General features: G+C 41.4%; 1 protein-coding gene across 1 annotated transcript in view; it reads right to left on the reverse strand.

Moving 5' to 3' along the window:
• The window catches only part of DNAJC3 (DnaJ heat shock protein family (Hsp40) member C3), a 51402-nt gene that overhangs the window by 16724 nt on the left and 19020 nt on the right, over window positions 1-15658 (reverse strand). Inside the window, exons 3-4 of the mRNA XM_004577395.3 lie at window positions 7423-7547; window positions 1060-1134 (exon numbers count right to left, since the gene is read on the reverse strand). Coding sequence (XP_004577452.2) covers window positions 1060-1134; window positions 7423-7547 — 200 coding nt within the window. The remainder of the gene's footprint in view (window positions 1-1059; window positions 1135-7422; window positions 7548-15658) is intronic.

Consider the following 15658-nt stretch of genomic DNA (forward strand, 5'->3'; position numbering starts at 1 on the left):
CTTTTTTAGCCAAATCCCTTTCCTACAACAATACTGTATTTCTTCTCTCCACTTGTCTGAGCTTCTCAGATACAAATCCAAAAAAGCTATGGGCTATCGAAAGGGGCTTTGTTGAACGTGACGACTGCCCCCTAACAGGACTGTCTGTACCTCTGCTTCTGGCACCTCAACTAAGAACAGTCGGCTGGCACTCTGATGCCCTTGCTGTCCTGAACATTAACTGAAGAACTAGAAATCTGCATCTTCCCATTTAGGAAGGAACATCACAGAAACTGACAGTTTGTAGAGACCATGACCAGCTTCTAACTCAGTCCAATTAAGGCTAACATTTTTTGGATTTATCTGCAGATTACTAACCACTAAGACAATGGTCATGACAGTATTGGAAATTTTAGCTTTATCTCCATAGTGGTTATTCTCACAGTAATGAAGCATTTCAATAAGTCACCAAAAATAATAGAAGATAATGAACAAAGTGTTTATATAAATACATAGTTACAGAGATGGATGGATGGATGGCTAGATGGATAAAGAGAGAGAATGAGAATGAGACTGACTGTCTTGGAGAACCACTCTAGAAACCAATCCATGTAAAATGAAAATGCACATCTTAAAGTAGTTAAGCTCATTCTTCAGTAAAAAGGCCTTCAATGACACGAGTCCCCTAACAAATCCAAGCACTTTACACTTTGGAAAGCAGCCATCAAGAATAATGTAAAATCCCCTTTTAAGACTCACTATTCCTTTCAAATCAAATGTTTTGCCAGTCACATCGAGGACTTGAAGGAGTTCAGCTGATGTCCCAAGGTTCCCAGAAAGGACAAAGTATGCCACATGAGCCAGTTGGGATTACACAACCATTGTGTATATCTGCCTTCTGTTAACGTGTCTGAATTCAGTTATCAAATACTAATTTAAGAACTGATCCTTACAAAAGTAAGTCACATCACTTTCCCTTCTAGCCACAAAATCACTAAATATTTTAATATAGAAAAATGAACCCAATATATTCTCTCAAAATAACATTTTCCCAGAATCAAGTAAACATCCTTAACTTACCACTTTTTTAAAATCATCTTCTGCTTCATCAAGTTTTCCTTGTTTCAGTAATAAATGGCCTCTCTGTAATCTTGCCTATAGGAAGAAAAACACACACAAGGGTTTCCTGAGCCATAAGAATTTTCTAAATTTCTTAAACACAAAGACCAACATTAAATAAGCTAATATAGTTATGATTAAATATTTTTGCAAAGACTATTTGATTTGGTACTGAGAATAATTTCTGGATATAATGATTATGGATAGTTTTTACTAGAGTATACTTTCTTCAAAATAATTTCTGCCCTATCCAAGAAAACTGAAACATATTCACACAAAAACTTGTACATGAATATTCATAACAATGGCCAAAAAAGTAATCCAGAAAGTATGATAGTCAATGAAGCATAAACAGGAACGCACTCATATACGCAACATGAATGAACCCTGAAATTATGCTCAGTGAAAAAAAGACCCAAAAAGCCACATATTACATGATTCCACATACATAAGCTATCCAAACCAGCAAATTCATAAGTGGTTGCCAGGAGTTAGGCTAGAAATAACAAGTGACTGACAGCTAAGAGGTACAGAATCTCTTTTGGTAGTGATAAAAATATTGTGGAATTGACTAGCGAATTCATATGATGAACAAACTTCAAGAAGAGTTATGTCAGCATGTGAATACCCTATTTTAAAATGCTTTTAGCCAATATAATAAAATTTGTATAATATGAAACCTTACCAATCAAAGCTTCAAAGGTAGGTTTTCTTTTGTTTAAATTTTGGATTAAGAGAAACACATTTTATAGGTTATGATATGATATTTCAAAAGATAAAAGTTTAAACCGATATCAAGAAATTAACACATAGGGATTGGGGAGGGGAGGAATCCCAGATACTATGGAATTGTACCATAAAATAAAAAAAGGAATTAACCCTTCCATTGCCTTTACTTCAGAGTACATTTAGCTCACTGTTTAGTGAAGCACCAGAAATAATTACCTTCACACCAAAGTTTGTATTATCATAGCTCTCCCTCCTCCCAACCTCCAGCAATCACCATTTCAGATTCACATGAACACTGTGTGTATGTATGCCCTTCTTAACTTCCACACACGAGAGGAATACACAGCACTGGTCTGATTTTGTTATTTCACTGAATCGAATGGTAACCACTGATTCCCATCCATTTTGCTGCAAATTTCAGAATTTCATTCTTTCTTAAGGTCAAGTAATACGCCACAGTCATTCACCCACTGAAAGACGTCTAGCTTAAGCATGTGTCTTGGCTATCGTGAAAGCTGCTGCAATGAAGAGGGGAGCATGGGCATCTTTTGTGTGGTTTCATTTCCCGTAGATATATTCCCAGGACAGCTGGCCCATATGGCATATCTGTTTCTAGTTTCTTGAGAAACGTCCCCACCATTCTCCAGCATCATTATACTAACCCACCGGCAATGTATTAGGGTTCCCTTTTCTCTCTTCAACCTTGTCAGTATTTATCATCTTGTCTTTCATATATGAACAAAAATGAAATGGTACTTCAGGTGGTTTTTACTTGCATTGGGTAGTGATGCTGAGCCTTTTTTCCATGTGCTTAGTGGTCACTTACATTTTTTTTTTTTTTTTGAAAAAATACTTAGTCCCAATTTCTTTAATTTACTTCTCTTATTTAAAAGCCAAAGAGACCAGGGCAGAGAAGGATCTTCCACTCACAAGTTTACTCTTCCAAATTTCCCTCCACAGCTGGGGCAGGCCAAAGCTAGGATCCAGAACCAGTGGGCAGAGATCTAAACACTAAGCCATAACCTGCTGCCTCTCAGGATGTGCATTAGCAGGAAGCTGGAACAGAAACAGCTGGAACTCAAACCCAGGTGTCCTGACACCGATGCCAGTGTCCAACTGGTGACCTAACCTCGAGGCCAAATGGCTGCCCCTTTGGGTCCATCCCACAACTGAACTACCTGTTCTATTGTGCTTGATTTAACAATGGATGGTTTACAAATATTTTACCCTACTTTTCTCGTCATGCTGTTCATTTAGAGAAGGTTCATAGTTTGCAAAAGAAAAATCCCATCTGTTGATTTTTAGCTTCCATGAATTGTACTTTTAGAAAGTTCTTCCTAAAAAAGTCGCTGTTTCTGTCAAGGTCTTGAAGTGTTTCCCATGTGTTTCCTTCTGGCATTGTCTTGGTTTCGTACCCCACATTTGTACCTTTTTAGTTGATTTTTATAGGTGAAAGTTATTGGCCTTTTCAAACTTTTGTAAGTGGAGATCCCATTTTCCCAGCACCATTTAGTCACAAGGCTGTCCTGAGGGAATATTTTTACCTCCTTTGATAAAAATACTTTGGGCTATAGATGTGTGGATTTATTTCAGGGCTTCTATTCTGTTCCACAGATCTATATGTCTGTCTTCATGCCACTATCAGCATGCTTTGGCTATAACAGTCCTGTATTACATCTTATAAACTGACATTGTGGTGCCTTCAGCTTTGTTCTGACCAAGATTTAAGGTTTGCGTTTCCATGCAAATTTTACATTTCTAAAAGACTTATTTTACTTGTAAATCTGAATTACATAGAGAGATGGTGATACAGAGACAAGAGAGATATTCCATCTGCTCTTACTTCCCCAGATTGAGACATGGAGTCGGCCAGGCCAAAGCCAAGAGCTCTATGGGCTCTTCCAGCCCCCACGTCGGATCCCAGTGTTACAGGTGCTAGGCTTACCGCTATGCCACAATGCTGGCCCCCTCCAAATGAATTTTAGAATCAGTTTTCTAACTTTGGGAGGAGTATCATTACTATTTTAATTGAAGACTGAATTGAATCTGTATGCCACTTTGGATAGTATGCACACCTTGATAATACTAATTTTTCTAATCCACGAACAGTGAGATCTTGTCATTTTTTATATATTTTCATTGTAGAAGTTTTTAACATCCTTGGTTAAATTTATACTAATGTTTCAATTCTCTTAGCTAATATGAATAGAATGTTGTCACTGCTCTTTCTCAACGAGTTAACTGTTAATGCATAAAAATGGCAGTGACTTTTGCATATTGGTTTTGCATCCTAAAATTCTCAGGTTCATTCATCAATTCCAATAGTTTCATGGATCCTTTCAGTTTATCTATAACCAATAGATAGAGCAGAACAAAGAACATCTGAATTTATAGATAGATCTTTTGAAATATTTTAGTTGGCAGAAGAAAGAAAAAATTAAAAACAACCAAAACAGGGATCTCTGGGGTACCATTAAATAAATGCTCCAGTGTTCAGGTTTTGGGGAACACCAGAGGAATGGAAGAAACAAATGGCTTAGAAAACATATTCAGCGAAATAACACCTGACACTTCTCCAATTTGGAGACTTGAACATACAAATACAGAAAGTCCATAGGATCACAGAAACATGACCAGAAAAGAATACCAAAGTCAGGCTTTCAAAAGGACAACACAAACAGAAGAAATTAAAATTTGTAAGAGAAAAACAGCTGGTCACATTTAAAGTTGCCTCCATTAGATTTGGGTGTCAGTTTGGTTTTAGTTTCAGTAGTATGACAGTGCAGACTCCCTGTATCTTTGTAACAGTAACAGTGGAGTAATCTCTATATACTATTCTTCAAGGACAGTAACAGCTGTGGGACTTGGGGGTGCTCCTGGGTCATGTCATGCTGGGATCACTGTCACACAACTCCCCAGACATCTCCCAGGGAGGGACTGGAGTCAGGATCCTCATCACTACTGAGCGCAGGTACTCCTGCTGCTGGGAACAGGGCTGGTAGAGACTCCCAGGCACGCCTATGTCAGGAGCCAGAGCTGCAAGAACGACCAAGGATGTGGGCAGAACAGGCTGATACTGGGTCAGGCTGCATCACAGATCCCCAGCTACTGCACACTCTGGAGCCACAGGAACGGAACAATGTTGGGTGAAGAAGGTAGGTCCACCAATCACTGCTTGAAGAAATGGCTGGGTTCACAGAAGCAGTCATGGCTGTAGAACCAGGCCCCAAGATTCATGTACACAGCAACTATAGGCCAGAGCCTGCAGCAGTGCACCAGGCCAGAGTCTTAAGCAAGCAAGCTATGTACTAGGCTTGGTAGAGTACCAAAAATCTACCAGCTATCTGTCTAGAGAGGCCCTGAGTTCACCTCCTCAGAGGAGACCCACAGCAGCAGCTGCCTAGAGAGAAGTCCAGCATGATGGATTGGGATAGGTGGGGTATACAAACCCCAGTAATTGTCCATGGGAGAAGATGGAGACCAGAGTGGTGTTGGAGCTGTCTGCAGGCCCCTGACCTGGGATGCGAGCAGGCTGGGCACTTGTCGAGTCCTGAACAAACTTCCCAGAATGTACACACAATCCCTAGTTGATATACAGTTCTGAGCCCCAGTGGACACACTTGGTGGGGTCACACGAACCCTGATCTGCAGTCCCATGTTCACAGATTCCAGCAGCAACTATTCATGTCCCACGTTGCTGGGGAGGGAGAGAAAAACGGGAATGAAGACAATCCCTGGGTCTAAGTGAGCAGGCATCACTATTTCTAAAATCATAGGGGCCAGATCTCCCAGTTGCTCTGTACCCAGTGTTCCTGAGGTGCAAAACTTCATGTAGGTTAGGGAGCTGGACCCAGCTGGATATGTGAGGCTACAGTCTTCCTTACAAGGGTGCTGGAAAGGCTGAGGGGCCCTGGAAGTCACGCAGCCAAGGATTTGTCTCCTAGCGCAACATGGATTTTGACAGTTCTCCTTTCCCAAGACAGTGCCACTTAGATTCTTTGGGAGTTGAGGATAAGGCCTTATCTAACGCACAGTAGTTGTGAGTTCTCCCTGTCCTTACTGAGCGATTCGTCTGCAGTGACTGGATTCCTAACAAAAATGGCCCAAGCTAGGCTATCATGCTCACCCTTTTCCTATTACTGTGCAGGTGATAAGGTCCTTTTAAATAAAGACCAAGAGCTAATGTCTATTCTTTTAATGTTCAGATGTCTTCCATGGGGCTGCAGTTTAGTTACTGTTTGCCTTTGTTCCTCTCTCTGTGCCACCCTCCCTGGTCTCTGAATCCTACAGGCTTCCCACTATTCCCTTGCTGAACTGTAGGCTCTCTCATAGGGATGCACTGCAACACGGGGCCTCTCCAGTCAGCTGCTGCTGTGGGTCTCCTCTGAGGAGGTGAACACGGGCCTCTCCAGTCAGCTGCTGCTGTGGGTCTCCTCTGAGGAGGTGAACACGGGCCTCTCCAGGCAGCTGCTGCTGTGGGTCTCCTCTGAGGAGGTGAACACGGGCCTCTCCAGGCAGCTATCTTGAAACCTCCACATCTGCTTTTCAGTGCAAGTATTCAGTCTATCATAACGACAGTAATAAAGACTCCTCTATTTTAACATGCAGCTTCTCCTCCTTCATCTGATACCCAATTCACAAATGTGTAATTTCCTATCTCCCAAGAATATCAATTCTGAAGGCCAATGTGTCCCAGAAAACAGAAATCACATTAAAAGCTCACTTAAACTTTTATATTACTACTTGTACATAAAAATGTCAGTAATCTTCTAATTAACAGTAACCTATTAATTCATGAATACCCATAAAAAGGAAAATGAATCATTTCAATTAGCTACACCAAGAAAATCAGCCACTTTGCAAAAGGTTGTGGTTAGCTGCATAAATAATTCAATTAAAAATGTGATATTTGGTAATTCTATCTTAAAATAATAGTAATATTTCAAATCAAACAGCCATCCCCTATCTGATCATTTATTGCAAATACTTTTCAGATATGGCAGAGTAATAATGGTTATCAACTTAATTTTGAAACCATCTGATTAATCACTGGTTCTGTCAGTTCTGACTGAAAGACCCAAATCCACTCCATTTCATGAGTTCCCTGTACACCTATCTTCCAGATGCCTTACAGGTGACCTGCCAATCATCAGGCCACTTTCTCTACCTGCAAAGTATATACTGAATCTGGAGGAGATGTGGCTAATTCAGCCCACAAATCATTGCTTAGCTCAGTCAGCACATGCTGCGGCCTTCAGTCAACTGTTGTCAGCCACCTGACAACCCTTAATTCATTCTCTTATTCAGCTCATTACATCACACCCTGCACTCCACATTCCACACAGACTTTTCTTTCTAAACCACAAAGCTACATCACTGCCAGGCTTCTACAAAGTCCCCTCTTGCGCCACTGTCTCTGCTACATCCAGACCTGTGGTTCTGGGGACCCTGGATCACTTGCTCACCAGGCCACTACCTGCACACAGAAGCTTTGGCACCCTCCAGTTGTGCCTAGCAGGCAGTTTGACTTTAAACAAGTTACCAAATTCCCTCAAGGATCCCTGCAAAACAAACAAAAAACATTTAGATACTTACTGCAGTGAAATCCATCTTCAATTCAATCACTTTAGTTAAATCAGGAAGTGCAGCTTTTGATTTGCCCATAGCTAGAAAGACAGTAGCTCTTCGATAATAAGCTATATAGTTATCAGGATCACCATCTGAAAATTAAAATAAATATTAACTTAGCATTTATTCAAGAGAACCAGATTACCTGAACAGTATGAAATTTTTAATTCTATTAAGAAATGCATTAATAAAAGGGTCTTTCAAAAATAAGTCCTGAATCTAGAACAGGTGGCAATACACTAGCCCTTGGACCAACGCTCAACTTTCCACCTCTGTTCAGAATTCACAGAGTTAACAATTTTCTTTTTCTGGTGTTTGGCCTCCTGGTTGTAGTGAAGATGTCCACATCAAATATCAGAGTGTATGGTTTCAATTCCCAACACAGACTCCCAATACCAGCTTCCTGCCAACGCACACCCTGGAAACAGCAGGTAGCTGGGCCCCTGCCATTCAAATGCAAAATCCAGATTGAGTTCTCAGCTCCTGGTTCAACTCTAGGCCACCATTGGCTGATACAGGCATGTGGGGACTGAACCAGCACAGGGCAGTATGTCTTTCTATTTCCCTTTCTTCTTTCTTTTTCTCTCTCTTTTCCTTCCCTGTTTCTCTCTCCTCACACATTTTTTAAAAATATTTTTCACATGTTTTTTGAGTTGCAAAAAAACACCATTGTAAAAATTGGACTACATCATAGCAAGGCCTAAAATTTTTGTCTGGTTCTTTCAGATAAACACTTAGAAATCTTTTGATCTAGAATAGATTCAACTTATAACTTCTACATGTATCCAATTCTGTCTTTACTTGCTGATATTCCTAAATAACAATTCAGAACATGAAATGTGCCCTTATTTACAAGATTTTGGAAAGTTACAGACTTCCAACTAAATTAACATTTTTAACACACACTGCTCCTTCACAAAATTCAACTAAATAGAAAGGAAGAAATAAATATACAAAAATGGATATGAGACTGGCATTAGAAAAAACATTAGAAAATTTAATAACATTTGAAACAAAGAAAAGAGGATGACTCAGGGTTTTGAGCTAACTCAACCCATCAGCACACACAAAATTAAAGGAGTGAATTCAATTAGACACAAAGCTCATGCTGCAGAACACTTTTCTGGAATGCAAAGATGTTAAAACGCCTTAATCAGATTGAGTCATCTTTTATATATACATATTAGATACGTGTACCTGTGTATATATGTGTGTGTATACACAGATGTTCATCACTGTAAGATTGACCACTGAAATTTCCTGAAGTTTTATCCACAAAGATCTTACTTGGAAAACATTACAGTAGGGGAGTCTGTAAAGCAGGGCGGTCGGAATCACTCAGCCCCATGGCTTGGAACAGCTGTTAGTAGCACTGAGAACCGCCTGAAGCACTGCCGGGGAATGATGGCCCGGGAAGAGAATAGGGCGCACAGCACAACCACATGTCCAAGGCGGTAAGGAGATACACAAGTGGCCAAGAAGCACATGAGAAGATGCTCACTACTACTCATCGGTGGAAAATACAAACCAAAACCGCATGCAGGGGCGGGTGTTGTGGCACAGTGATTAAGATGCCACGAGGTGCACTCACATTCCAGTGCCAGTTCAAATCCCGGCTTCTCTGCTTCCAACACAGCTTCCTGTGAATGCATCCTGGGAGGAAACAGAAGCCAGCCCAGTAACTGGGTCCCAGCCACTCACGGAAGAGGCCAGAGGCAGGCCCTGACCAACCCTGGCTAGCAGCGACTCCTTCCCTCACTCCCTCTCTCTCTGCCTTTCAAATACAAATGAATAAACAAAACATTAAGCAGCAGCATGCACATACATACAGATACTACCCTCACACCTATTAGGAGAGCTATACAAAAATCTTATTAGGACAGTATAACAATTTCAAAAAGAGAAATAGGTAGAAGAAAACAAGTATTAGCAGGTAACACTTGGAAATAACCCCATTACTCATCAGTAGTTGAACAGATAAGTGACACACACATACAATGGAATATTATCCAGCCTGATAAATTAAATTTTCATGCCTGCTACAACATGGATAAACCTTAACAATGTAATTCCAAGTGAAATGAAAAGACAAATATTTTATGATTCCTGAGGTACCTATGGCAGGCAAATTTCAGAAGTAGAATGGCAGTACCAGGGGCTGTTGCCAGCAGCAAAGGTGGGCAACTGTTGGGTGTACACTTTCAGTTTGGAATGAGGAACAACTTCTGGATATGGGTAGTTATGATCTATACAATGGGCACAGAAATAATTCCACTCAACTGTACATTTAAAAATGGTTAACATGGTAAATTTTGTTAGGTATACTAATTAGGTGATGGGGGAAAGGGTCATTTTTTTCAAACTTTGAAAAAAAAAATCGGATGTTTTAGTAACAAATTTTTTTAAGTGTAAAAATAAATTAAATCAATCAATACAGGATTATAGCTAAGTACTACTGACTTGTCTGATAAATTTCTCTTGGACGGTTAAGAGAGGAAAGCCAATGTATTAGCCAGTTTTAAAACATTTCTTACAAATTAACCTTCAATAAAAATAGTTACAATATGCAGAACATAACTGAATATTTGAATATTTTGATTTTATATTTTATGTGGAATGTATAATAAATTAAAATTTTATAGACCTGATCAGCTTAACTAGCTACAGAATGATTTAATACCTTCACAGTGGGTTAAACAGCTCCCTGAAACACAGGCATCACAAATAGGCATTTTTAAATCCCAGTTGCTCTACTTCCCATTCAGCTCCCTGCTAATGTGCCCAAAGGGCTTGGGCCCCTGCCACTCATGGACGGAGTAACGTCTCTGGCTCCTTGTTTAGTCTCTTTTTGGTTTTGTTGCCTATGCTTTGGGGATCTTACTCATAAAACTGTCCTGTTGCAAGATCCCAAAGCATTTCCCCTATGCTTTCTCCTAATAGCTTCATGACTGCAGGTCTTACATTAAGTTCCTTACCTATTCTGAGCTGATCTGCTTATAGTGAAGATGGGAGTACAGTTATACACTGCAATTTTTCCAGCAGCACTTACTGAAAAGGCAGTCACATTTTCAACAATTATTCTTAGCACATCTGTCAAAGACCATGTAAGTCACAGATGAGTTTTTTCTGGTCAGTAAATTTTCAACCTTTTTCACTTGTTCGCCTCTCTCCCTCTCCATTTGAAGAACTCCTTTTATCATACTTTCTAAGGCAGGTCTCAGGCTAACAAGTCTTCTCAGCTCTGACTTTCTGAAATGACTCACGTACCGAAAGCACAGCTTTGAGGACACAGTATTTCTGGTTGGCAGGTTGTTTTTCATTTTTCCCCCCTTCACTACCACAAAGTGCCCAGCCTGCTCACCCAATCTGTAAGAAGTCTGCAGTCAGATGAGCTGGGGTACCCTTGTGTGCTGTTCCTATTCTCTTCAAGATTTCAATCTTCTCTGTATCTTTAAAATCACAGAGCTTCACCTTAGTGGGTAGTGATGTGACGCGGCACGTTCCATCACTGCCTGCCATGCCGGCATCCCATAGGGGTGCCAATACGTGTACCAGCTGCTCTGCTTCTGTTCCAGCTCCCTGTCAATATGCCTGGGAAAGTAAGGGAGGATGGCCCAAGTCTCTGGGCTCCTGAACCCCCGTGGGATACACTACAGAAGTTCCTGGTTCCAACATGGTCCAGTCCCAGCAGCTGTAATTATTTAGGGAGTGAATCGGCAGAAGATCTGTCTCCCTGTCTCTCTCTGTAGCTCTGCCTTTCAATTAAAGCTTTTTTTAAAGCTTGGTATATATTGGGATGGGCTTAGTTGGGTCCAACCTGACTAGTTACTCCCTGACCTTTCTACATCTGGATAGCTGTATCTTTCTCCAGACTCGAGAAACTTTCTGCTAGTATACCTTAGTATAGGTTTTCTACCCTTTTGGTCTTCAAGTCCCTCCTGAACAGCTACTACTTGGATATCTGCATGTCTGACGCTGTCACAAAGGTCTCAGAATTCCTCAACCCTTTTTTTCTTTATAGCTTTTCAAGTAGCCTTTCTTTGCGCTTAAATTCTTTCTTCTGTTTCATCTATTATCAGTATTTTCTATATTTTAATTTTCTTCATGAAATTAACTCACATTTTATTAAAAGATGTATTTTTATTGCAAAGTCAGATATACAAAGAGGAAGACAGAGAGAAAGATCTTCTGTCTGATGGTTCACTCCCCAAGTGACCAAAATGGCCGGAGCTGAGTCAATCCGATGCCAGGAGCCTGGAGCCTCTTCTGGGTCTCCAACACGGGTGCAGGGTCCCAAGGCCTTAGGCCGTCCTCGACTGTTTTCCCAGGCCACAAGCAGGGAGCAGGATGGAAAGCGGCTAGGATTAGAACCAGTGCCCATATGGGATCCTGGTGCGTTCAAGGCGAACACTTTAGCAGCTAGGCTACCACGCCAGGTCCAACTCAGGTACATTTTATATTACTCACTTCTCTCTGTTGAGTTTCCTTGTTATAATAATGAACAATCTTGAGTTTCCTTAAAATAGCTGTTTTAAATTCTGCATATATCTAACAATTTATATATGTTCTTTTCTGTTCTGAAAGTTCATGGTTCCATGAGGGTTCTTGAGGTTGGCTGGCATGCAACATCTGTGCATTAAAGCAGAAATTTTTCCAGGTCATAAAAAGTCTGGCTTTGCACCTGTCTTCCCAAAATTCTAAGCAATCTCTGAGCCTGTGGACATTTCCACTATTTAAACACTAGATGTCACCCTAAGACAAAGTTGGCTCTAAGTCTGGCTGGTGGGTTGCCACTCTAGGCTTGTCCAAATCTAATTTGGTGAGTCATCCCTATGTACTGGAAATAGGGGCCTTGTGCTGGGTCTTGCCAAAGCACCTTGAATTGAGCTCTAAAGCAAATCTTGTACTGAATTTGTCACCTCATTCCCCAGTGCCCAGTCTTGCCTTCCTGCCAGAGGCCAGGAAAAGATGATAAAGGCTGGCCACTTGGCCACTTGGCTGAAGATTCAAAGACAGTTCAGGTACTGGCCTCTAGACAGGAGCTACCAGGCCCTGTGGACACCAAGTTTTCCAAGCAAGCCTGATACTGGGCTTTAAGTCTAAGATCTCAACTTAACTCCTGCTCCCTCCTCCAGGTAGGAAGGCATGGGGCTGGAGTGCTTATAGCTCGAGTGTGGGGAGCAACCTTTTTTTCTGCCTTCTTCACTGTCGTCTCACTGGACCTCCCCAGGTCCTGTGAAGGTGGCTTGTACATGAGCAGCAATTCCAGTTGGTGTCTGGGACCAATGAATATCTGCTTCAGCTGCCACCTTGTTCCATCCCCAAATGTTCGATGAATTTAAGAATCCCACACACTTCTTACTGCACCTAACATTTCATCAGTGATACCAACGATTTATACACATCCTAGTCCAGAGGAAAAGATCCCTTGAAGTGTGCATTTACACCTCATTGACTTTTGGGACTTCACAGGACCGGTCCACAGCAGACACTCAAATGAAGGGAAAAGGAAGCCAAGTCCTGGCAACCACCACAGTGAAGGTCAGCTTCAGCACACAGACACGTACCCAAGACAACAGGGACTCAGAAGGCATCAGAGATGGCTCAGGAACAGATGTGCCTCATCAGGATACTCAGCAATGACATCTTCTAAAGTTGGTGTAACTTCCTGAAATCTATAGAAGACTGCCTATTTCTAGTTTTGGACTTGTGTTTTCAGGCACTGTCAGCAAAAACTGCACTGGATTCTATTGGGAAAAACAACTATTCCATTCACAAAGAAAAATTAAAGATTATTTGTAACATAACTTGATATTATCTATTTGGTTACACACAGAAATAAGTCCATAAGCAGGGGTTTCAAAAGGCTCGCAAAACTGAACACTTAAGAATCCACTTCCCACGAACCTTCTGAAGGCCTTGCATACAGCATTTCTGAGGCACTTTCAGTAATTTTATTGAACGTGAGAACTGTGGAACTGTGAAATACGTAAATCCGAGTCATGAGTCTCTTCATGACAGGGGATATAAATGTGCTGCTCATCTCTTCCGCAATTGTGTCAACATCACGGAGTACACTCACAGACCAAAATGGCTCCAAAAACCCATCTTACAGTACCACGGGGGTAGTTTATTGATAGAAACTACAGTGCGTCACTGTAGTGTTTTAGCGAATACTTCCTAGGAAAACCACTGGAATCTCTGGAGTTAGAAAATTTCTGGTTTGTTGATAAGATCCTGAGAGGGCTGGAGGCCCTAGAACGGCTGAGGGTTAGTTGTCAACGCGCCTACAGAGCCGGGTCTCTCAGTTCTACACCACCCCTCAGACTCGCTGGAGATTCAATTGACCATGAGCTATCAATGATGTGATCAATCATGCCGATGCCATGAAGCTTCCAAAACACACAATCACACTCATACACACGCGCACACACATACACACGCGCACACACATACAAATGTGTGCACATATACACATACATACACATATACACATGCACACAACATACGTATCTGCACACACATATACAGATGGACACACACATACACATGGACAGGCTTTGGAAGAGATTAGAGATAGCTGAACAGGTGGAGGTTCCTAGAACATGACATACCCCTTCCCACAAACCTGGTTCTGTGCAACTTTCCCATCTAACTAGTTAATGAACCACTGTTTCCCAAGTTCTGCAAGTCATTTTAGTAAGCTAGGTGGACCCAAGGGAAATGTTCAGGGAACTCTATTTTTTTTTCTTTTTTTTTAAACATATTTTTATTGCATTTCATTTTTTTAAATTAATTACATTGCATTATGTGATACATTTTTTATATGCACTGGGATTCTTCCCTCCCCTCCCCAAACCCTCCCCCCATGGTGGATTGCTCCACCTTATTGCATTTCCATGGTTCAAATTCAGTTGACATTCTTTCATTGGAGGTATTGACCAAGCATAAAGTCCAGCATCTTATTGTTCTGGTAAGTTCAATAGTTGCTTGGTGAGACCATCTCTGGTCTGAAGGTAGAGCCAGCAGAGTATCATCCCAATCTATTAAAAGCCCCAACATATTTCCAACCATTTACAACATTGTGGCATTAATTGACATGGTATTGATTAACCAATATGTGAATAGTAAAATGCAGGTTCTCAACCACAACCTGTGACTTCTTCATAGACATTTCAATTTTGGTTTATATTCAGCCGTGTTCTATACACCTTAAAATGGCTTAGATTGCCATTCAGCTGTCTCATGCCTATTTTAATTTTAGTATTTAGCAGTTTATAGCATTGAAGCACGTTTTCGCTGAACCTGGCTGTTTTTGGGTAGTCTGACGCTATAATTCTAACAGGATATATGTCAACAGTTTTAGGTGAGCATGTTTAGGAGGGGTGTGCAGAGAAATCTTTCATACCCCAGTGAGGAGTAACTTTGTGTCCCACCCAGTGAGTTATAATTGCATCCCGGCTGGCCGCTTCCTGTCTGTTTCTAAGCTTTCCTTGTTGTTCTCTGTCTGTCTATTCTACTTTTGTTTGTTTGTTTGTTTGTTTGTTTGTCATGAGGGGTTTCTGGAGTGCTCCGGATGGTTATTACGAGAGGGGGTGGGGACCCAAAATTGGAAGCAGACAAGGACCAGAGAAAGCGCCTCTCCCTAGTCCTGAAGGAAGTTAACTGTTCTTCTGTTTCTGCGGACCGCTCAGGGCCTGGTTGTCCTTCCAATGACCTTGGATCCTGCAAGGCAGGATTTGGGCTTCTTCCATCCCATGTGGTAGATCCAATTGGGGGTGGGTGACCTCAGAGTTCTTGGCCTCTGAAGTCACTCCATTTCCCCGTGGTCTCCTTGGCAGTAGGGATGTAGTCCTCGGTGCTCATACTGATAGTCCTTGGAGGATCTAGGAGTCTTCAGGTTTGGGATAAAAGCCTCCTCCTGTCCCCCTGCTCCACTCTGGGGACCCCTCCCTGCTCTATGCGCATGACCTCCTGTTAAGAGGTTGTTAGGATTACTCCTGATTCCCCCATTTGCCTCTGTAGTTTTGCTATTGTCTAATGCTAATTCGAGTCTGCTGTCTATGAGTTACCAGTTATGATCCTGATAGGTTATATTTCCCGTCTTCCTCACACCTTCTAGGGTGATGTAAGATTTCTCTGCTCTCAGGGAACTTAATTTAAAACTGGGCAAACACACAGGAGGAAAAACCTGAGGCATGGG

The sequence above is a fragment of the Ochotona princeps genome, chromosome 12 (assembly GCF_030435755.1).
Source record: "Ochotona princeps isolate mOchPri1 chromosome 12, mOchPri1.hap1, whole genome shotgun sequence".
NCBI lineage: Eukaryota > Metazoa > Chordata > Mammalia > Lagomorpha > Ochotonidae > Ochotona > Ochotona princeps.